Source organism: Paroedura picta, chromosome 1 (assembly GCF_049243985.1).
Source record: "Paroedura picta isolate Pp20150507F chromosome 1, Ppicta_v3.0, whole genome shotgun sequence".
In the NCBI taxonomy this organism is placed as follows: domain Eukaryota; kingdom Metazoa; phylum Chordata; class Lepidosauria; order Squamata; family Gekkonidae; genus Paroedura; species Paroedura picta.
In genome coordinates, this window is record NC_135369.1 from 13,418,510 (window position 1) to 13,442,039 (window position 23,530).

General features: G+C 49.8%; 1 protein-coding gene across 1 annotated transcript in view; it reads right to left on the reverse strand.

The window, feature by feature from the left end:
* The window catches only part of THBS3 (thrombospondin 3), a 52,171-nt gene extending 39,028 nt beyond the window's left edge, over positions 1-13,143 (reverse strand). Inside the window, exons 1-3 of the mRNA XM_077322303.1 lie at positions 12,716-13,143; positions 7,587-7,793; positions 158-414 (exon numbers count right to left, since the gene is read on the reverse strand). Coding sequence (XP_077178418.1) covers positions 158-414; positions 7,587-7,793; positions 12,716-12,800 — 549 coding nt within the window. The 5' untranslated portion in view covers positions 12,801-13,143. The remainder of the gene's footprint in view (positions 1-157; positions 415-7,586; positions 7,794-12,715) is intronic.
* Positions 13,144-23,530: the final 10,387 nt, after the last annotated feature.

Sequence of the window (23,530 nt, forward strand, 5' to 3'; positions counted from 1 at the left end):
AGGAACATCATAAAACAATAACCATGCGATCAATTACCATGAAAGTCAACCAAAGCAAGCCATTAAAACTTTCAAACCAAACCAAGTTGAAATCCTTGGTCACGCTACAGCGTCCTACCACACTGGGAGCCACCTTGTAGGTTCAGATGCTCCTTACCTGCATGCGGAGATAGGCCTTCTGTCCTGTCCGCACTTCCATGGCCTCCACCTGGTCCGGGTCTATGGGCACCATCTGGGGCAGCCCCGCATTGGAGTCCACCTGCTTGCAGTCCACGTACAGCTCCACTGACATGCTGCTTCCCTGAAGGCCGCTCAGCCGTAAGAGGGCCGTGTGGCTGCGGCCATCAGCCAAGTTGGCGTTCTGCAGGTTCAGGGAGTGGAGTTTGCCGTCAGCCCGCAAGTATCGGATGAGGACTGTGGGAGGAGGCAGAAGGGAGAGTTATTATGGCCAAGGCTGCGTGCCTGAATTGGAAGAGGCCCTACAGGCCATCTGATCCAACCCCCTGCTCAGTGCAGGATCAGCCTCAAGCATCCAGGATCAGGATCTGTCCAGCCACTGCTTGAAGACGGCCAGTGAGGGGGAGCTCACTACCTCCTTAGGCAGTTGCTTTCCCACTGCTAAAATGTGAAAATCTTTTCTCTGATATCTAGTCGGTACCATTCTACATGTAGTTTAAAGCCATGAATGCCTTAAGAAGAAGAATTGGTGGTTATATCCTGCTTTTCAGGAGCTTCAAAGCGGCTTACAAGTTGCCCACCCTCCGGCTTCCCACAAGAGGCACCTTGTGAGTAGGTAGGGCTGAGAACACTCTGAGAGAACTGTGACTGGCCCAAGGTCACCCAGCTGGCTGCATGTGGAGGAGGAGTGGAGAATCAAACCCAGTTCTCCCGATTAGAGGCCGTCACTCTTAGCCATGACTCCAAGCTGGCATAGAATCATATCATAGAATAATAGAGTTGGAAGGGACCTCCTGGGTCATCTAGTCCAACCCCCTGCACTATGCAGGACATGCACATCCCAATAGCTCATCCACTGTCACCTGCCACCCCCTTGAGCCTTCACAGAATCAGCCTCTCTGTCCGATGGCTCTCCAGCCTCTGTTTAAAAATCTCCAAAGATGGAGAACCCACCACCTCCCGAGGAAGCCTGTTCCACTGAGGAACCGCTCTGACTGTCAGGAACTTCTTCCAGAGGTTTAGACAGAATTTCTTTTGCATTAATTCATCCCATTGGTTCTGGGCCATCTCTCTGGGGGAAGAGAGAACAACTCTGCTACATCCTCTATATGGCAGCCTTTTAAATACTTGAAGATGGCTATCAGATCCCCTCTCAGTCGTCTCCTCTCCAGGCTAAGACCAAGCTCCCCCAACCTTTCTTCATACATCTTGGTCTCCAAACCCCTCACCATCTTTGTTGCCCTCCTCTGGACACGTTCCAGTTTGTCTACATCCCTCTTCAACTGGGGTGCCCAAAACTGAACACAGGACTCCAAGTGAGGCCGAACCAGAGCAGAGTAAAGTGGTACCATCACCTCCCATGATCTTGACACGATACTCCGTTTGATACAGCCCAAAATCCCATTTGCCTTTTTAGCCACTGAGTCACACTGCTGATGGTGCTTATTGAAATCCCTGAAGGGAAAGGACTAGCTAGCCAAGGCCTCCTGTATGAACCTCTCTGCTTGTTCAAGCACTCTACATTGTGGGACATATTAAGCAAAAGATGAGAAATTGCACCAGGAGGATTTTAATGTTTGTACTTTTGAGGACTTGCAAAACTCAGCTCTTCTTGGCCCAGAGCATTCTCTTGCACAACTGAGGAGCCCACACATTTTGACAGCTGCCCGAACGGATCCAATTCAGCACCAATGGAAAGCATAAGGTCTTCTGACACACAAATTGCCTGTAAAAGCCTCCATTTGCCTTGGGGCCAGGCGCTGGTAGAAGATGTTAACTCTTTCCTGCTCAAAACCACCACGATCCAGGCTGTTACCATCCCCAGTAGGGGGAAGAGAAAGGTAAAGAAAGGACACATTAGCTTTTTCCTCACAAGATCCAATTTTATAAGCAGTTTTGAGGCACGGAATTGTCCTGGGGGAAAGAGTAAACTCTCTCACACACACCCCCCCCCCCCAATGCCCGAATCCTGATCTATCGTCCCCTTTCGTCTCAGGTGTTGTCAACCTATGGTCCTCCAGATGTCCATGGACTACAATTCCCATGAGCCCCTGCCAGTATTTGCTAGCAGGGGCTCATGGGAATTGTAGTCCATGAGCATCTGGAGGACCACATGTTGACTACCCGTTTTAAAATTTAAACACATGTTGCTTCATTCATAAGCCTTCAAGTAGGGATAACTCCAGGGAATTGCACCGGATAGTGGACATCTTTTGAAAAGTTTGTCCCTCTACCCCTTCTGGCATTCCAGTCTTTAATCAAAAAGAACCAGCGTGGTGTTGGTTAAAAGCAGTGGCTTCTAATCTGGGAAGCTGGGTTTGATTCCCCACTCCTCCTCCACATGCACCCAGCTGAGCAACCTTGGGCCAATCACAGCCTTGTTAGAGCTGTTCTCATCGAGCAGTTCTGTCAGAGCTCTCTCAACTTCACCTACCTCACAGGGTGTCTGTTGTGGGGAGAGGAAGGGAAGGTGATTGTCAGCCGCTTTGAGACTCCTTTGGGCAGTGAAAAGCGGGGTATGAAAACCAACTCTTCTTTTTTCCGACATGTCTGACCTGAAAACTCTACGTTGGAGCCAGCCCACAGAACACAAGAGGAGCGAAACAGGGCTGAGTTTTGCAGCTCTTTTTCGGAATAGTGCCGGCTTTTACTCAAGGGACTGCGCTCCAGTTACAGCTGACACCCTGGATTTCTGACCTGATTTCCCCTGGCACAAAACAGGATTGACTCCAGAGGCTCCTGGAGAAAAGCTGGGGAGGATTGTTGGCAAGAGAAAGTAATGGTGAATTATACAAAGATCAGGCCACAACTTCTTCTGCATATACACAGCAGGCATGGCAGCCAGATTTAAGCGATTCCCAAATCTCAGCTACTAAGGGTGGTGCCCAGTCTCTAATCAAAACCACAGTTAGAACTGTTCAGAAAAGAGCGACAAGAATGATCTGGGGTGAGGAAAGGCTGAGAGACTTGGGAATGTTCAGCCTGGAGAAGAGGAGGTTGAGAGGAGCCAGGATGGACGTCTTTAAGTATTTGAGAGCCAGCTTGGTGTAGTGGCGAGGAGCGCGGACTTCTAATCTGGCGAGCTGGGTTTCATTCGCCACTCCTCCTCGACATGCAGCCAGCTGGGTGACCTTGGGATGGTCACAGCACTGATAAAGCTGCTCTGACCAAGCAGTGATCTCAGGGCTCTCTCAGCCTCACCCACCTCACAGGGGGTCTGTTGTGGGGAGAGGAAAGGGAAGGCAACTGGAAGCCACTTTGAGACTCCTTCTGGTAGAGAAAAGCGGCATATAAGAACCAACTCTTCTTCTTCAGTAATCTCAGGGCTCCCTCAGCCTCACCTCCCTCACAGGGTGTCTGTTGTGGGGAGAGGAAAGAGAAGGCAATCGTAAGCCGCACTGAGACTCCTTCTGGTAGAGAAAAGCAGCATATAAGAATCAACTCTTCTTCTTCTGAAAGGTTGTCACCTGGAGGAGGGCAGGGAAAGGTTCCTGTTGGCAGCAGAGGAGAGGACCTGCAGTAATGAATTTAAATCTGTGGAGAACAATATCGGCTGGATATCAGGAGAAAATTTCACTGTCAGAATAGTTCAGCAGTGGAGTCAGCTGCCTAAAGAGGTGGTGAGCTCCCCCCTCACTGGCAGTCTTCAAGCAGCAGCTGGACAGATACTGATCCTGGATGCTTTAGGTTGATCTTGCATTGAGCAGTGGGTTGGACTAGATGGCCTCCAGGACCCTTTCCTTGGTTCTAGGATTCTATGGACAAAACTCAAGAGGAATGACAAATATTCAGTAAACAGTAAAGCAAAAAAATTATATTAAAATATGGCAACCCATTCATTTCCTTAAAATCTGGAATAGTTCAACAGTAAGAGCCAATATGGAGTAATAGTTAAGAGCAGTGCCTTGTAATCTGGAGAACCGGATTTATTATTGTTGTTGTTGTTGTTATTGTTATATTTATATTTATATACCGCCCTCCCCGAGGGCTCAGGGCAGTTTACAGGAAACAGGAAAAGATACAGATAACATATAGTAACAGGTGATAGTCTAGTAACAGGTATTCCCAGTTGCAATGTATGGCTGGGAAAGTTAGACCATAAGGAAGGCCGAGTGTCAAAGAATTGAGGCTTTTGAACTCTGGTGCTGGAGAAGACTCTTGCGAGTCCCTTGGACTGCAAGGCGAACAAACCGGTCAGTCCTAGAGGAGATCAGCCCTGACTGCTCTTTAGAAGGCCAAATCCTGAAGATGAAACTCAAATACTTTGGCCCCCTCATGAGAAGGAAGGACTCCCTGGAGAAGAGCCTAATGCTGGGAGCGATCGAGGGCAAAAGAAGAAGGGGACGACAGAGAATGAGGTGGCTGCATGGAGTCACTGAAGCAGTAGGTGCAAACTTAAATGGACTCCGGGGAATGGTAGAGGACAGGAAGGGCTGGAGGATCATTGTCCACGGGGTTGCGATGGGTCGGACACGACTAAGCACCTAACAACAACAACAGGTGATAACAGTAATAACTTTATAACAATAATAACTTAACATGATCATAACAATAACATTAGAAAATAGACATTGCAAGAGCCTCAGCTCAACTCTTACTGGGACCCAGTGGGTAAGGCCGATTAGTGTCAGTCGTAGCGGGGGGGGGGGCTTGGGGGCCAACTGGAATCGATGGTTTGGATCGACCTCAACCGATTCTCTGCTTCCTCATGTGAAACGTCAGGGGCTAAAACGGCCAGACCGCGGCCCCGCAAGCAGCCCGGAAAACCCACAACAACCAGCTGACTCTGGCCATGAAAGCTCTCGGTAATTTGTTATTTATACTGTGTTCAGTTTTCCATGTCTTGCTCACACAGCAAATTTTTTATGCCGCTCAGGGGGAGCTCTTCTAAAACAAACAGCCGTTGACTAAGATGACAATCTCAGAATATGGTTATGCAAGCCCTTGGTAGGTCAATGGACGAGACTTGGGGCCAGAGACAGGTGGAAATGGTGCCACACATTGCAGGAATCCCATGTCAGGCTGGGACTGGTGTATTTTTTTTTCCTTTCGAAGATCCGCGGACCAAAATCTGCTTGGGATCCCTGGCCCAAAGGAGGTCCAATTGGCCTTGACCAGGGCCAGGGCCTTCTCGGCCTCGGCCCCAGCCCCTTGGAATGCTCTCCAAAGAGATTCAGGCCCTGCTGGACTCTAACTACCAGTCCTGCAGGGCCCATAAGAGCAGGCCCATGATCGGGCCCAGAGAGACCTCTAAGAACTGCTGCCTGTGCTCCTGAGAACTGAGGAAAACCGGCTCCAAGAACTCTGACCCACTCCGCATTTGACCCGGTGATTTAGTCAGGGGTAATTGAGAATGTTTTTCGGATTCTAAGGTTTTATTGATTGTGTACTATATAGTGTTGTCACCTGGCCTGAGCTCCAAAGGAAGGGTGGGGTATAAATGAGCTCCCGGAGGAGATCAGGGCCCTATCGGACCTGGCACACTTTCGCAGGCCCTGCAAGACGGAGCTCTTCCACCAAGCTTTGGGCTGGAGCCAATGATCTAATAACATCTGTGGCCCTATCCTACAAAACACCCCCATGACATGCAGTCTGGAGATCTATGGGCAGTGGAATGTCTGGATCAGGGGTAGTCAAACTGCGGCCCTCCAGATGTCCATAGACTACAATTCCCAGGAGCCCCCTGCCAGCGAATGCTGGCAGGGGGCTCCTGGAAATTGTAGTCCATGGACATCTGGAGGGCCGCAGTTTGACTACCCCTGGTCTGGATGCTTGTATTGTTAATGCTGCTAATTTGTTGCTGAAGTTTTATTTTGTCTTATTTAATATTGATGTATTGTGTTGTTTTTTTAATCCACTGTTAATTTAACCAGTTTTGTACACAGCCCTGAGCCATATTGGGAGGGCGATATAAAAACTATAATAACAATAACTATAATAATAATGCCATAGAGTCCATCTCCCAAAGTGGTCATTTTCTCCAGGTGAACTAATTTCTGTTATTCTGTTATAACAACAACAACAACTTTATTTGTTGAACCAATGAAATCAGGACCCTCCCTCTTAATGAAAGAGCTCTGGACTGCAAGCTGGACAGGGAAGGAGATTGTTGTTGTTGTTGTTGTTAGGTGCGAAGTCGTGTCCGACCCATCGCGACCCCATGGACAATGATCCTCCAGGCCTTCCTGTCCTCTACCATTCCCCGGAGTCCGTTTAAGTTTGCACCGACTTCTTCAGTGACTCCATCCAGCCACCTCATTCTCTGTCGTCCCCTTCTTCATTTGCCCTCGATCGCTCCCAGCATTAGGCTCTTCTCCAGGGAGTCCTTCCTTCTCATGAGGTGGCCAAAGTATTTGAGTTTCATCCTCAGGATCTGGCCTTCTAAATAGGGGGTTAATTTTACTGAATTGCCATCTTTTATGTCTGGGGATTTTAACGGTTGTTATTTTATTCTTTTACTAGACGTAAAGCGAGTTTTTGAGAGTGGCGGTATATAAGTTAAAATATGAATGAATGAATGAATGAATGAATGAATGAATGAATGAATGAATGAATGAATGAATGAATGAATGAATGAATGAATGAATGAATGAATGAATGCATTTTTATAGCCTGCCTTTTCTGGTTGACCCAGGGCAGGGAATAAGAAGTGATAAAGTTGCATTGATAAACAATGACATTTTTAAAAATTAAAATCCAAATTAAATTATATTATCAAACTACCTTTTATATTATCAAACCACCATCTTTTCCTGTTTTCTGTAAACCACCCTGAGCCTTCGGGGAGGGCAGTAAATAAATAAATAAATAAATAAATAAATAAATAAATAAATAAATAAATAAATAAATGAATGAATGAATGAATGAATGAATGAATGAATGAATGAATGAATGAATGAATGAACAAAATAAAATAAAACAAAACAAAACAAATCAAATAAATAAATAAAACAAACAAATAAAACAAACAAATAAAACAAACAAACAAATAAATAATAAACCTTCATTAATTATAAAGTGGAACTATTCCTGCTGGACAGTTGGTGGCTTTGGAGTAGGAAGGCCAGCATTTTTGCAGTGTTAATTCCTTGGCCTCGACCCTAGGCCTGGCGGAACAGCTCTGTCTTGCAGGCCTTCCGGAACTGTTGATGGTTCCGGAAGGCCCTGATCTCATCAGGGAGAGCATTCCACCAGGTTGGAGCCAGGACCAAAAAGGCCCTGCTTCCGGTCGAGGCCAGTTTGACTTCTTTTGGGCCAGGGATCCTGAGCAAGTGGACAGGAAATCAGTTGTCAACTGGGGAGATTGTCAGCCACCAACTGGAGGTTGGCAACTCTAAATTACGATCCATTCAACGCCGGTTTGGCCAACATCTCCTGGTTGCATCTTCCACCTCCCGCCCCCCACTCACCTTTGTTACTTTTGCCAACGACCGAAGCCTCGAACCAACGAGAATTGTCCTTCCTGTAGTGCAGGCCGAACAGCACCCCGCCCTGCTTGGGGGGCAGGCGGAAAGTGGACAGCAGGTAGACGTCGTTGACAGAGAGCAGTTCCGCTCGGATCTTGCTGGCCACGCTGGCCATGTGCCGTGACTCCGTCACTGTCAGGAGGTCGATGACTACGAGGAGGGAGGGAGAAGTCAAGGTGGGGCACAGCTGCACATTCCACAGCATACTTGCTAATGTAACAAACACCCTCCTCTTGGGAACTCAAATATGAAAAGTGTGGGGTTTGCCCAGCCAGGCAGAGTGATGTGGCTGCTGGTCTAGATGGCTTTAAAAGGGGGGTGGGGAGGGGTAGAACCTGTTGGCAGAGTTTAAATACGCCAAGGTATAAAGCACAGGCTTCTTAAAAGAGTAAAATAGCTGTATTGAGAAGAGAAACAACTTTGTAAGTGAGAGAGGAGAGAGATGGTCCTAACTGACTAACTGTTGTGAAGGGGATGTGAAGAAGAAATGGATAGATGCCAGTCCCCAGGTGAGACCTGGGGTTCCCTTGAATTGTAGCTCATCTCCAGGCAACACAGATCAGCTCCCCTGGAGAAAATGGCAAAGAAGAAGATAGTTTGAAAATATCAGGAAGTTCCTAATCTAAAATTGCTAACTATACGTCCCTCCCAATGCCCCCCCCTTTTGTAGGATATTCTTCACATGCTGTTGAATCATGCACGCTACGGATCCTGCATATTCCGACAGAACCAATGCCAGCAGGCGGAACGCTAGCATGGTGAACAGGAAGTGGAAGGCCCGAGTTCATATCCCATTCTACCACAAACCTCTTTAGGACTAGTCACTCTTTGTGGGCCAAAACCCGTCTCAGGAGCCTGTTGTAGGGATAAAATGGAATAGTAGGACACAGATAGGAACTTGGAGGAAAAATGCAAGATAGTCAGATGTCAATGGCTGTCCCATTGTATATGGCACTGGTCAGACCACACCTGGAGTACTGTGTGCAGTTCTGGAGGCCTCACTTCAAGAAGGACGTAGATAAAATTGAAAGGGTACAGAGGAGAGCGACGAGGATGATCTGGGGCCAAGGGACCAAGCCCTATGAAGATAGGTTGAGGGACTTGGGAATGTTCAGCCTGGAGAAAAGGAGGTTGAGAGGGGACATGATAGCCCTCTTTAAGTATTTGAAAGGTTGTCACTTGGAGGAGGGCAGGATGCTGTTCCCGCTGGCTGCAGAGGAGAGGACACGCAGTAATGGGTTTAAACTTCAAGTACAACGATATAGGCTAGATATCAGGGGGAAAAATTTCACAGTCAGAGTAGTTCAGCAGTGGAATAGGCTGCCTAAGGAGGTGGGGAGCTCCCCCTCACTGGCAGTCTTCAAGCAAAGGTAGGATACACACTTTTCTTGGATGCTTTAGGATGCTTTGGGCTGATCCTGCGTTGAGCAGGGGGTTGGACTAGATGGCCTCTATGGCCCCTTCCAACTCTATGATTCTATGATTCTAGCAAGATAATTAAAGGAAACCCTCTCAGTACAGAGGCAGTCTACCACTGAATGGGGATTGGATTCTCAGAATGCAGTTGAGGACCCGGCTATGTGGATGGAGCTTAACGGAGCCTACAGGTTCAGAGGCAGTCTACCACAAACGGAGGAAAAGCCACTCAGGGGCACGAAGAACCAGGAGGCTGGATTAGACAGGCCCTCAAATGGATCCACCTCTGTTCTTCCAAAATGTTTATGTTCCCCTGTTTGGAATGTGGGTATTCAGATCCTTTCATATGTAGGCACTTATTCTGATCACAGCTGCATCCTGCCCTTCCCCTAGGACAGCGGTAGTCAACCTGTGGCCCTCCAGATGTTCGTGGACTACAATTCCCATGAGCCCCTGCCAGCAAACGCTGGCAGGGGCTCATGGGAATTGTAGTCCATGGACATCTGGAGGACCACAGGTTGACTACCCCTGCCCTAGGACATGGGTGACCACACGGTGGCTTTCCAGATGTCCACGGAGTACAATTGAGATTTTCAAAAACGGGTTTCGTACACTGGCCCCGTTGAAGTACACGGAGGCCAGCAGAGCTGTGGAGGCCGCTGTGGTCTCCTCCTGGTTGAAGGGAAGAATCTTTCCGTAACTCCTCATGTCAGACCTCTCCAAGAACATGTGGTGACCCATAAGATTCCACACGGACACAGCCCAGATCCTGGTTCCTGGCACGGGTTTTCAGAAATCCTCCCTCCCTGATGAACAATGCACAGTTTGAGCAACCAGGAGTGGGAAGGGATGTCAAAATCCTCCCTCCAAGGTGGCCACTTGGCAGGGCCCACCTCGGGGCTGGCAAGGAGTCCAGGTGATGAGAACGCTGGGCACAAGGTCTGGATGACTCCTGCAAGGGCAGGCAGGGTCGCCTTGGCAAGCTTGGAGGGGGACTTGGACTGGCCCGATTCAGAATGTGCGTCAAACAAGAAAGGTCGTGGCTCAGCGATAGGTCAAGAGAGACCAAGAGTCCGGTAGCCCCTTAAAGGTAAAGGTGAAGGTATCCCCTGTACAAGCACCGAGTCATGTCTGACCCTTGGGGTGACGCCCTCCAGCGTTTTCATGGCAGACTCAATACGGGGTGGTTTGCCAGTGCCTTCCCCAGTCATGACCGTTTACCCCCCAGCAAGCTGGGTACTCATTTTACCAACCTCAAAAGGATGGAAGGCTGAGTCAACCTTGAGCCGGCTGCTGGGATTGAACTCCCAGCCTCATGGGCAAAGCTTTCAGACGGCTGCCTTACCACTCTGCGCCACAAGAGGCTCTTAAGGACAAGCAAAACTTGAGCTTCCATCACTGTCCACCTATTTAGATATCTGCCAAAACTTTTGTTCACATTTAAGGTGTTCCTGGATTTTTGCTTGGTCTCTTTACCTGGAGAGGAGACACCTGAGAGGGGATCTGATAACCATCTTCAAGCATTCAAGTGTTTCCTCAGTGGAACAGGCTTCCTCAGGAGGTGGTGGGTTCTCCATCTTTGGAGATATTTAAACAGAGGCTGGAGAGCCATCTGATGGAGAGGTTGAATCTGTGAAGGCTCAAGGGGGTGGCAGGTTACAGTGGATGAGCAATTGGGTTGTGAGTGTCCTGCATAGCGCAGGGGGTTGGACTACATGGCCCAGGAGGTCCCTTCCAACTTGTCACATCCAGAAGCGATTTGCCATTGTCTGCCTCTGCGTGACAACTCTGGCCTTCCTTGGCGGTCCTCCCCTCCAAATACTAGCCAGGGTTGCCCTCGCTTAGTTTCCGAGATCCGACAAGATCAGGGTGACCTGGGCGCTGGAGGTGTCCTGAAATGATCCACATTCAGCAGAGAGAGAGAGAGAGCACGTAGGACTTAGAACTGGCAGACCCGGGTTCGAATCTCACTCTAACACTGGTGCTGTCGCGGTGACCTTGCACCAGTCACTGTCACCCACCTCACAAGCTTGCTACGAGAATAAAATGGAGGGGTGTTTGTGTGTGTGGCTAATGTTCCATGCTCCTCTGGGTGCCCTTGGGGAGAAAAGCAGTGAAATATAAAAACGGAAGAAAGTGATTGCGTTGAAGGTGGAAAAATACCATCAAGTCAGACTACAATGACCATGAGCCCCTGCCAACCCAGGGGCTCAGGGTAATTGCAGTCTATGGGCTTCTGGGAAGCCACAGTTTGGCCACTCCTGCTGCAGGGTTTTCAAGAGAAGAGAGGTGGTTTAGCTTTCAAGTTGCAACTCGGGACATCCTTGGTGGTCTCCCACGCAAACACTCACTGGGGCCAACTTCTAAGGCCTGATGCGATCCAGCCCTTGCTGCAAATAAGCCCTTGTTGCGTTCCCAACCTTGTTTTGTGGCTTTACGAAACCGTTCTTTCTTGCCTCCCCCATCCCAAGGGGCCAAGGCAGCAGGACAGCGCCAGCCGACACAGGGAATTCAACGGAGCGGGCGACCCGGATGCCAATGCTCAAAAAGGCGCCAGGGTCTTGATTGACTAGACCAGGGGTAGTCAAACTGCGGCCCTCCAGATGTCCATGGACTACAATTCCCAGGAGCCCCCTGCTGGCAGGGGGCTCCTGGGAATTGTAGTCCATGGACATCTGGAGGGCCGCAGTTTGACTACCCCTGGACTAGACTCTCCAAACTCTTAAAGTGAACTGCGATGCCACGAGACAGGGGGTCAGAGAGCTTAATTCCTCCCCTATGTTTGCAAAGGGGCCTAAAAAGATCTTGGTGCCAGCCAGAGCCTCATTTGCCAGAGGTAAGTGATGTGTGCCCAGCTGGGTCCCTGATGGCACAGGCCAGCCCAGTCTCTTCCGATCCGGGAAGCTAGCAGGGTCAGCTCCAGCTAGACCTTGAATGAAAGACCACCAAGGAAGTCCAGGGGGGCACACAGAGGCAGGGAATGGCAAGCAGTCACTAAACGTCTCTTGTCCCCCCACGGGGGTCGCCGTAAGTGGGCCGCGGCTTGACAGCCTTTCAAAAACACTGAACAGATTTCAGAAGGCTTTAAAAGGGGCAGGGGGACACAGGTGGCTCTTTGTCCCGATAACCAAGCCGTGGAACCTCCACGTTCAGGGGCAGTTTACCCTGGAATACCGTTCCCTGAGATGGGGGGCTCCAGGAGAGGGGAATGGCCATTCTGACTTGCTCCTGCGTTTCCCTGGAAGCATCTTGGGTGGGGTGGGGGGCAAAAGGATGCCCGACCGGGATGCCCGGGGGTTCGATACCGCAGGGCACATTGGAGCTTCTTCCACGGGCACGCCAGGTTCCCAGGCACCGAAGGCCACGGATGCTCCGGACCAGCCAAACTCCCCGCGCGGCGATGCCAAGGTGCTTGGGAAAGAGGGTGCCAAGCGGGGCTTTGGCACGCTGCCACCCTTCTCTGGAGGTGCCCAGGGCCAAGTTTTGCGAGCCAGGCGAGCAGTGAAGGGGGGAAGAACGAGCCTGGGCATCACCTCCGCGCGTTTCTCAGTCGCGCCAAGCGCCGGGACTGGCACCTTTCCCTTGCTGGGGCGATCAAGGGAGAGGGGCACCCAAGGCGCCGTCGCCAGGCGCGCGTGTGTAGGGAGGGGGCTTACCTTGCAAGTCCTGCCTGGCGGCGCCCAGCATCAGGAGCCAGGGGAGGAGGGCGAGGGGTCTTCGGAGGCGCGTCCGCCGCTCCATCGCTGCTTCCCGCCGTGGGGTGGGGGGTGGCCCCGAGGAAGGGGCGGCGCTGCTGGGACAAAGGGCAGCGGCGGAGGCGCCTGGCTCGCTTTGAACGGCGCGGACGGAGCGCTGCCTCCTCCGGGGTCCCTCCCCTCGCAGGAGCCGCCGCAGCCCAGCCCTCCTCGAGCCGACGGGACGGCCCAAAGCCGGGCGGGGGCCCCGAGAGCGCGCTTGGCCTGAGCCCCCCCTCCCGCGGCACGACTACAGGACCTCGGGGGCACCAGGATCCCCTTCCCGAGAGGCCGCCTGTCCCTTTAAGAGCGGCGCGGCGCGGAAGCTAGCCGGCCCACCCGTCCGATGTGGCTCTTCAAAGACGGGCCGGGCGCTCTTAAAGGCACAGGGACCCTCGGAGAAGCAGCAGCAGGAGGAACAGCAGCGCTGGGTTGTTTTCTTTTTTTCATATATATATATGAAATATATATATTTCCTACCCGGAGGAGTCCCAAAGCGGCTTACGATCAATTTCCCTTCCTCTCCCCGCCGAACGCCCAGAGAGGTAGGAGGACCTGAGAGGGTTCTGAAAGAACTGCTCTGCAAGGACAGCTCTGAAAGAATGGTGACTGGCCCAAGGGACATTGAAGATTGCAGCTACAGCTGTGCCATGGGATGGCCAAGAGCTGGCCACGACTGAATGGCTGGCAACAATTAATATAGGGACTCTTTGGTATAGAATATGAAAGAACAGAGAAGGATAAAGGGGGACAGGCTAGGGGGTTATAAAATTATGCCCCAGGGGGAGGGTGGTGAAGTGGACAAAGGGAACTTTTGTCTCCTCCTGAAAGACTAGAACTCACGGGCATCCAATTGAGCTGGTGGGCAGTAGGTTCAGAAGGGACAAAAGGAAAGACATCTTTACATGGAGAGTGATTAAAATGTGGAATTTGCTGCCAGAGGATTTAGTGATGGCCACAGGCGTAGATTACTACGAAAGGGGATTAAACAGATGCAGGGAGAAAAGGTCTATCAGTGGCTACTAACTATAGTAACTAAAGCGAGCCTCCGTGTTCAGAGGCTGTCAGAATCCCTGTGTCAACAGGCAATATCAGGGGAAGCTCTTGGCCTCTATACTTAGCTGTTGTCCCCCTAGAAGAACTGGCTGTTGCCACTGTGAGGCAAGATGCTGGACTAGATGACCCATCCAGCAGAACTCATTTGAAGGTTTTACCAGGGGAAGACCTCAGCCTCTTTGCCCTACTGTCGGCCCTGCAGAGGGACTGGCTGGCCCCTGGGTGAGGCAGGAGGCTGGACTGGAGGGACCCTTCCTGGTCTGACCCAGCAGGGCTCTCCTGTGTCCTTATGAGGGGAAGGCCTCGGCCTCCCTGCCCTGTTGCTGGCCCTGCAGAGGGACTGGCTGGCCCCTGTGTGAGGCAGGAGGCTGGACTGGATGGACCCTCCCTGGTCTGACCCAGCAGGGCTCTCCTGTGTCCTTATGAGGGGAAGGCCTCGACCTCCCTGCCCTGTTGCTGGCCCTGCTCTTCTTTTGTGCTTTGAACAGACTGAACCAGACCCAGCAGCCTCAGAAACATTCACACCAGAGCAGTGAAGCATTCACACACTATGGTTTGCAAACCATAACATCCTTTAGATGCTTTGTTAGCATCTCCCAACACTGAGAGATCCTTGACGGCACATAAGATTTGCTAAAAATAAATAGTAGCATTATTGCCTCCTGCTAGGGATCTTCCCTCGCCCTATAAAGCAGAAGAGTCTTGGGTACATCTTCAGTCAGGCCAGCCTAACTGACCCGACCCAGAAAGTTGTCAAACCGTTCCTGAATTTTACAAGTTTAGATTCCAGACAGGAAATTGCATGGCTGTATATTCTTCCGTGGGGAGGAACAAACAAAAGATGCCTCATCTGCTACCCTTATTGATTTCTTGGCGTGCTTCGCTTCTAGTCTGTCTTTCTCGCCGTAGGACTCAAATAAGACTGGTGATGGGAAATTCCATCGAGTTGCAGCTGACTTAGAAGAAGAAGAGCTGTTTTTTTATACCCTGCTTTTCACTGCCCAAAGGAGTCTCAAAGCGGCTTACAATCACCTTCCTTTCCTCTCTCCACAACAGACACCCTGTGAGGGAGGTGAGGCTGAGAGCACTATGACTAGACTGCTCTGCGAGAACAGAACTACCAGGGCTGTGAGTAGCCAAAAGTCACCCAGCTGGCTGCATAGGGAGGAAGAGTGGGGAATCGAACCCAGCTCGCCAGATTAGAAGCCACCATTCTTAACCACTGCTACATTCTGGCTCAAGGCAGCTTACAACCCCCTTTCCCTCTCCCCATAACAGACACCCTGTGAGATAGGTGGGGCTGAGAGAGCTCTGACAGGACTGCTCTGGGAGAACTGCACTCTCAGGGCTGTGAAGAGCCAAGTGTCACCAGATTAGAAGCCACCGCTCTTAATCATGTTGGCCTGCAGAGTTTTCAAGAGAAGAGATTATCTATCTGTCTGTCTGTCTGTCTGTCTGTCTGTCTGCCTGCCTACCTACCTGTTAGGTTTTTATATTTTACAGAATATAAATACATAAAGCCCCAATAAAAATGCCCTTAAAAATTTATAAGATCATATAATCTACAACCCCAGGATGTGATGCAACAAACCAATTAAAAACCGCCCCCCCCCCACTACCTCCGGGGTAGAAATATGGGATGTCATGAGCCGCCAAGGATGGTTCCAAAGGGGGGGTCAGATCTTCCTTGGTGCGCTGGCCTCAACCATGGACCTGGCGGAAGGGACCGCTTGTCTGCTTATGCCCCCCACAGGGCACTCTGCTCTGTGGCTTCTAATCTGGTAGTGGTCCCTGGCCCTAGACCCGGGCCAGGGCCTTTTTAGTCCTGGCCCCAACCTGGTGGCATGAGCTCCCAGAACTGAGGGTCCTGATGGAGCTGGCGAAGTTCCACAGGGCCTGTAAAACAGAGCTTTTCCTCCAGGTCTTTGGTTGAGGCCGGTTTAGTAAGATCAGTGGGCCACCCTCAAGTCCCACTATAATATCTAGCACACCCTGGTTAGTTGGCTGCAGGAGGTAGGAGGGACTTTGCCATCTTAGTACATTTTTTGATTGTGTTGTTTTTAGGATGAGGCTTTATGGGGATTTTTATATGTAACCTGCCTTGAGTCCAAGGAGGAAAGCAGGCTAGAAATTTAATATGCAAATAAATAAAACTGGATTACAAAATTTAAGAACAATAGGACTGGCTTTCTCAACCAGGGTTTCGTGACACCCTGTGTTTTCTTGGTGGCCCTGGAAGGATTTCCTGAATAGTTGAGAGTTAATTTTAAATAAATATTTTTTGAAAAGTTGTTAGACATTTATTGGATGAAAAGTTGTTAGACATTTATTGGATGCTATGACAATACATATGGTCATGTTGACCCACAAATCCCTCCCAAACTGCTCAATGATGGGTCTGGAGGGGGTGGGAAGGGGAGGGTCTCCAGGTGGGCGTGTCCACAGCCCTGCTTCCGAACCATATTCTGTCCAATGGTATCACTACAGGGGTGATACTACTTCGAAGCCTGAAGGATATTTCAGGTGGTTCTCAATGGGAAAAAAGTTGAGAAAGGCCGGACTAGGGCCTTTGTAGCATAGAATCATAGAATCACAGAATCATAGAGTTGGAAGGGGCCATACAGGCCATCTAGTCCAACCCCCTGCTCTACGCAGGATCAGCCCTAAGCATCCTAAAGCATCCAAGAAAAGTGTGTATCCAACCTTTGCCTGAAGACTGCCAGTGAGGGGGAGATCACCACCTCCTTAGGCAGCCTATTCCTCCTTAGGCAGCATATGCAAAGTCTGACAAAGAGTGCTTGCACTCGAAAGCTCATGCCTTGAATAAATCTTTGTTGGTCTTAAAGGAACTACTGGCATATGTTGTGTATGCCGGTTCAGTCCCCTGCATCTCCAGTGAGAAGGATCGCAGGCAAACCGCTGCAGCTCAAGAGCTGACAAACTGGTTGTTGTTGTTGTTAGGTGTGAAGTTGTGTCTGACCCATCGCGACCCCATGGACAATGATCCTCCAGGCCTTCCTGTCCTCTACCATTCCCCAGAGTCCATTTAAGTTTGCACCGACTGCTTCAGTGACTCCATCCAGCCACCTCATTCTCTGTCATCCCCTTCTTCATTTGCCCTCGATCGCTCCCAGCATTAGGCTCTTCTCCAGGGAGTCCTTCCTTCTCATGAGGTGGCCAAAGTACCTGAGTCTCATCTTCAGGATCTGGCCTTCTAAGGAGCAGTCAGGGCTGATCTCCTCTAGGACTGACCGGTTTGTTCCCCTTGCAGTCCAAGGGACTCGCAAGAGTCTTCTCCAGCACCAGAGTTCAAAAGCCTCAATTCTTTGACACTCGGCCTTCCTTATGGTCCAACTTTCGCAGCCATACATTGCAACTGGGAAGACCATAGCCTTGACTAAACGCACTTTTGTTGGCAGGGTGATGTCTCTGCTTTTTAGGATGCTGTCTAGATTTGCCATAGCTTTCCTCCCCAGGAGCAAGCATCTTTTAATTTCTTTGCTGCAGTCCCCATCTGCAGTGATCTTGGAGCCTAGGAAAATAAAATCTGTCACTACCTCCATTTCTTCCCCATCTATTTGCTAGGAATAGATCTATTTGCCAGGAATAGGACAAACTGGACTCAAGGGTAAAATTCAGCATCATGCCATTTCACCCACTGTTTGAAGAGTCTTTCACAGGCTACCAGCTGCTCGTGTTAATCGGAGCGCTCTCCGGACTCCTTGACACCATGCCGCGGTTTCAGGGCAATGTTTGGCAAACTCTGCTGCAGACACTCCTGCTTCCCGTGGCTGAAATTGGGTCTGCCAGACGGTCCTGGCTTCCCTGCTCCCTGCCTCTCTTCCCCTGGTCTTGTCTGTGAGCTTCCAAGATGACCTCATTGTTTTGTTTCCCCCAAGATTTGGGCTGACTCCCAAGAACAGGAATTTTTTCTGGGGTGGTTGTTACTGTGGTCTGGCAGAGCTCTCTTTCTCCACCCAGTGAGCGCTGGGATTGCACGTGGGGTACCCATGTCAGGGGGGGAATCCCTATGAATCAGCAGCAGAGGAAAGCAAGCATCCAGTAGCACCTTAAAAACTAACAAAAGTTGGGGGAGATTAGTTTTTTGGGAGCCATGGCTCACTTCTTCAGATACCCGTGACTCACGAAAGCTCCTGCCCTGCCATAAATTTTGTTAGCCTTTAAGTTGCTACTGAACCTGTGCTCTTTTCTAGTGCTAAAAATGGAAAGGTAAAGGTATCCCCTGTGCAAGCACCGGGTCATGTGTGACCCTTGGGGTGACGCCCTCCAGCGATTTCATGGCAGACTCAAGACAGGGTGGTTTGCCAGTGCCTTCCCCAGTCATTACCGTTTACCCCCCAGCAGCAAGCTGGGTATTCATTGTACCGACCTTGGAAGGATGGAAGGCTGAGTCAACCTTGAGGCGTCTGTTGGGATTGAACTCCCAGCCTCAGGGGCAGAGCTTTCAGACTGCATGTCTGCTGCCTTATCACTCTGCACCACAAGAGGCTCTTTTCTAGTGCTACAGACAGACTGACTCGGCTACCCATCTCAATCTGTTTTAATTGGCAGGGAAGATTTTGTCTTCTGGAAAGGAATCACCTTCCAGTTTCCTTTTGTATGGCCAAAACCCCTTGCATTTTAATTTTGCAAACCCAAGACAGGATTCTGCCAGCATATCGATCGTGTTTTTCTCCCAAATTCTCAGGGTCCTTAGTATTCTCTCCCTTGGGGTTATTAACTGGCTTCGAGAAAAATGTCTCGTCCTTTTAATAGGTGAATATGGGGCAATTGAAGCTTTTCATGGTATACAGCAGGGGTAGTCAAACTGCAGCCCTCCAGATGTCCATGGACTACAATTCCCAGAAGCCCCTGCCAGCATTCGCTGGCAGGGGCTTCTGGGAATTGTAGTCCATGGACATCTGGAGGGCCGCAGTCTGACTACCCCTGGTCCCCTCTTGGATAGGAAACCATACCAAACAGAAGCAGATTCGACCAAAAAATTATTCAAGATGAAAAGCCTCAAGTTCCATTCTAGATAGCGAAATTTTGCATCCATGTCATTCAAGCCTGCCAGGAGGATACAAAATACTTACCATTTTAATCCTTTCAGTGCCATATATTGAACATTTAATTTTTTGATCACTTTAACGTCCTCAAAGTTTTATCGTGCTTATAATCTTGACATTCTGGTCAGTGACCATATAAATAAACCTGTCTGACTGACTGGATGCGTGGGGTAAAGAGGGATTATGTCTGGTATTTATTGAAGGTCAGGCTGATAGTAAAGGAACAGCTAGAGGGGCTGGTTTAACAGCTGGCACAGCAGAGGTTATTTTTAACCTTTCCATGTCGCAAGTGCATATCATAACTATAGTATGAGATACACAGGCTTGATTAGGGATCAGGGCCCAGGCTAGACCAGTCTTGTCAGATTTCAGGAAATAAGCAGGGTTGGTCCTGGGTAGTGCTTGGATGGGAGAAAGACTAGTAATCTCTCGTCTTTGGCTACCGATTGCTGGCCAGATTAGATTCAAGGTTTCGGTTTTAACCTTCAAGGCCCTCCACGGACTGGGACCCACATACTTGAGGGACCGCCTCGCGCCCTATGCCCTCTGCAGAGCCTTACGCTCTGACTTCACTGGAAGTCTTCAAGCAAAGGTTGGATACACACTTTTCTTGGATGCTTTAGGATGCTTAGGGCTGATCCTGTGTTGAGCAGGGGGTTGGACTAGATGGCCTGTATGGCCCCTTCCAACTCTATGATTCTATGATCCTGCGTTGAGCAGGGGGTTGGACTAGATGGCCTGTATGGCCCCTTCCAACTCTATGATTCTATGATCCTGCGTTGAGCAGGGGGTTGGACTAGATGGCCTGTATGGCCCCTTCCAACTCTATGGTTCTATGATTCTATGATTCTATGATCCTGCGTTGAGCAGGGGGTTGGACTAGATGGCCTGTATGGCCCCTTCCAACTCTATGATTCTAAATTTGTTGGTTGTTTCCGGCCCCCGGGAGGTGCGTCTGGCCTTGACCCAGGCCAGGGCCTTTTCGGTCCTGGCCCCTGCCTGGTGGAATGAGCTTCCGGAAGAGCTGCGGGCCCTGTGGGATTTGCCAGCTTTCCGCAGGGCCTGCAAAACGGAGCTCTTCCGCCAGGCTTTTGGTTGAGGCCGGCGCCTCCATAGTAGATCAGACCCCCCCCCTTCCCTTTTAGAATTATGATTACAGTGATTCTTACTATCTCCTTGGGTTATAAGCTAGGTGGTATAATGTCGCCACCACTTGGATTGCTTGGGTTAGGTTGGATTGTTCGGCTTTTTTAGAAGATTTTGTTGTATTAGGGGGTTTTATGCAGGTTTTATTGTTGTGACCCGCCACGAGCCTTGTGGGAGTGGAGGGCTATAAGTCGGATGAATGAATGAATGTATGAATGAATGAAATCCTAGAGTTGGAAGGGGCCATCCAGGCCACCTGGTCCAACCCCCTGCTCAAGGCAGGATCAGCCTCAAGCATCCAGGATAAGTATCTGTCCAGCCACTGCTTGAAGACTGCCAGTGAGGGGGAGCTCACCGCCTCCTGAGGCAGCTGATTTAAAAATATATATCATAGTCAAGTAGTTCATCAGTAGAATATATATAAGAGTGGGGCATGTATAGTTTGATAGCAGGTTTTCTCAACCAGGGTTTCATGAAACCCTGCAATTTCTTGACGGCCCTGGCTTACCCGAATGAGTGGGATTAATTAATTTAAAAAAAACAACTTTTAGTCATTTATCAGGTAATAATCAGGTCATGTCTATTTGCCCCCCCCTCCCAAAGTGGCCACTGAAGGTCCTGAAGAGGGTGGGAAGAGGAGGGGACCCTGGGTAGACGTGTCCACAGTTCTCCTTCCCAACCATATTGGGCACGATCCCTCAACTTCTGGGGTTTCTCAAAGCCTAGAGAATGTTTCAGGGGTTTCTCAATGGCAATATAGCTGAGAAAGGGTGCTCTATAAGAGGTACCCGATGGACTAACAGCTTGCAATTTTGATTCAGGAAATTATAGTGTACGTTTTGAAACAGAAAATCCAATATTCAACACCCCCCTCTAAAAAAAGGTTTACCATGTAGGCCAGGGGTAGTCAAACTGCGGCCCTCCAGATGTCCGTGGACTACAATTCCCATGAGCCCCTGCTGGCAGGGGCTCATGGGAACTGTAGTCCATGGACATCTGGAGGGCCGCAGTTTGACTACCCCTGATGCAGGCCCTGATCCTTGGTGACCTATTCAGATGCAGCTGTTGAGGCTTATGTGAAAGAGGAAGGATTTCCTCTCCCCACCCCCCCACCCCCATCTCTGAAGATGGCTGGGAAGGTTTTCCCTGCGCTGCAGCCAAGCCCTGGGCTGGAGAAGCTGTGTTTACGCTTTGTTTTCCCCCCCAACGCCATGACAACGGGGCCTAGTGGTGCCCAGGTGGGCCTTTCCGTCGCTTCCCTTCCCGCCAGGCCACAAAGTCACGTCAAGGCAGGCCGCTGTGGTCAGGCCGGGATCCCAGCCCTTAATCAAAGGGGCTCCTTCTGGGATTCTCCCCCAAATTACAGAGCGAGTGGTTTATCCGTCAGGCAGCTCCCGCGCCTTGTTTTCTTTCCATGGCAACCATCTGCGGAGACCACGACATTGGCCAGGTCTGGATCCAAGCATCACGACCTCCCGAAAACATGCAGCGTCTGGCAGCCGAAGAGGCCGGAGGAGGAAACGCGAGACGGAGCTGCCGGGAGCGTAAATTTGGGCGTTTTCACAAGTGGCTTGGAATTTTGCTTTCATGATCGGCTGCTGCGTGAAAGCCGTCCCTGCTGGGTCAGACCAAAAGTTCATCTTGTCCAGCCTCTTTCGTTCTAACCAGCCTGGGATCTCCAAGAAAGCTGACCAGCGGGATGCAAAGGCCACAGCCGATTGTTCCTCCGGCATCGGGTGTTCAAGGGTAGACTGCCTCTGAGCATGGAAGTTCCATCAATGGCTTAACAGCAATGAATCAAAAAAAAAAACCCCATGTTGGTTCATTGCTGTTAGCCATAAATGAAGGGGAGCATCGTGGTTCAGTGAAAGCACTTCTGCTTTGCATGTAGAAGGGCCCAGGTTTAACACTGGGCATCTCCAATTGAAAAAGGGCCAGGAAATAGGTAATGGGAAGGACCTCTGCCCAAGACTCTGGAGAGCTGCTGCCAGTCTGCATAGGCAGTTATTTGAATGGAGCTTCAAGTGTGATCCAAATGAACAAGTTTGCATTAATCTCAAGCCTTTGCAAACATTATTTTCAATTATCATATGGTGTGAGCATAACCTGAGGATAACCTCAGAACTGAGGATAGTTCAGAACTATCTGAGGATAGTTCAGCAGTCAGACAATGGTGGTGGTTTGTCATTGCTAGCCTAAACCAAGGATTTAGAGAGACAAATGGATGTTTTGCGCTTCCCAGAGTATTCGACAGCTCCAAGTTTGAGGTATATTCAAGCCCTAGCTGAATACCTTTCTTACCTGGAAATAAAAAATCACAGAAGGGCATTCACGTTGGCGAGATGTTCGGCTCCCCCCTCTGCAATTCTAGAGGGTCGACAGAAGAAAATTCCTAGAGCTGAAAGAATTAGCCCCTGTAATTCTGGAGAGTTGGAGACGGCAGATCATCTGCTATTCAGATGTCCATTCCATATGACAGCTAGAGGTCATTTTTCTCCCCTTTACTCGGTAAGACCGGTGCTACTTCAGAAAAAGGAAAAGTTCTTCCTGTTGCAAGGGAAAGAGTCCACTTTCAGGCAGGTTGCTAAATTTTGTGCCTTTGCATACAGAGTACGCCCACAGAGAATTAGCGGTCAAAAATGGGATACTGTAATTGAAAACTAACTCTAATATATTTATACTGCTTTCATATTTTAAAAATGGTTATTTTATTTTATTAATTATCTGTGCAGGTCAATGTTTTGGTTAAATGGGGGACAACAGAGATCCAGCGTGGTGCAGTGGTTAGTGTGGACTTCTAATCTGGTGAGCCTGGTTTGATTCCCCGCTCCTCCTCCACATGCTGCCAGCTGGGTGACCTTGGGCTCGCCACAGTGGTGATAAAACTGTTCTGACCAAGCAGTGATATTAGGGTTCTCTCAGCCTCACAAGGTGTATGTTGTGGGGAGAGGAAAGGGAAGGCGAATGTAAGCCGCTTTGAGACTCCTTCGGGTAGACAAAAGCGGCATATAAGAACAAACTCTTCTTCTACTCCAGTAATCTCAGGGCTCTCTCAGCCTCACCTCCCTCATAGGGTGTTTGTTGTGGGGAGAGGAAAGGGAAGGCAATTGCAAGCTGCTTTGAGACTCCTTTGGGTAGAGAAAAGTGGCATATAAGAACCAACTCTTCTTCTTCAGTAATCTCAGGGCTCTCTCAGCCTCACCTCCCTCACAGGGTATCTGTTGTAGGGAGAAGAACAGAAGAGGAAAACTTATCTGACTGGCCCTTGTGGAGAAGAGGATGCTGAACAGCTGTCAAGAACCTGTCCTCATATTCTTGCCATGGGATGTTTCCTTGACCTGTTTCTACCCTGCTTTATTTGTATAGTATTTTTCCATAGTTGACAGGCCTCTCCTTGGAGTGTTTTATTGTTTTGACCTTGCTAGCCTGATGCCTTTGGAGTGTCTCAGCTGCTCTCTGTGCTTTT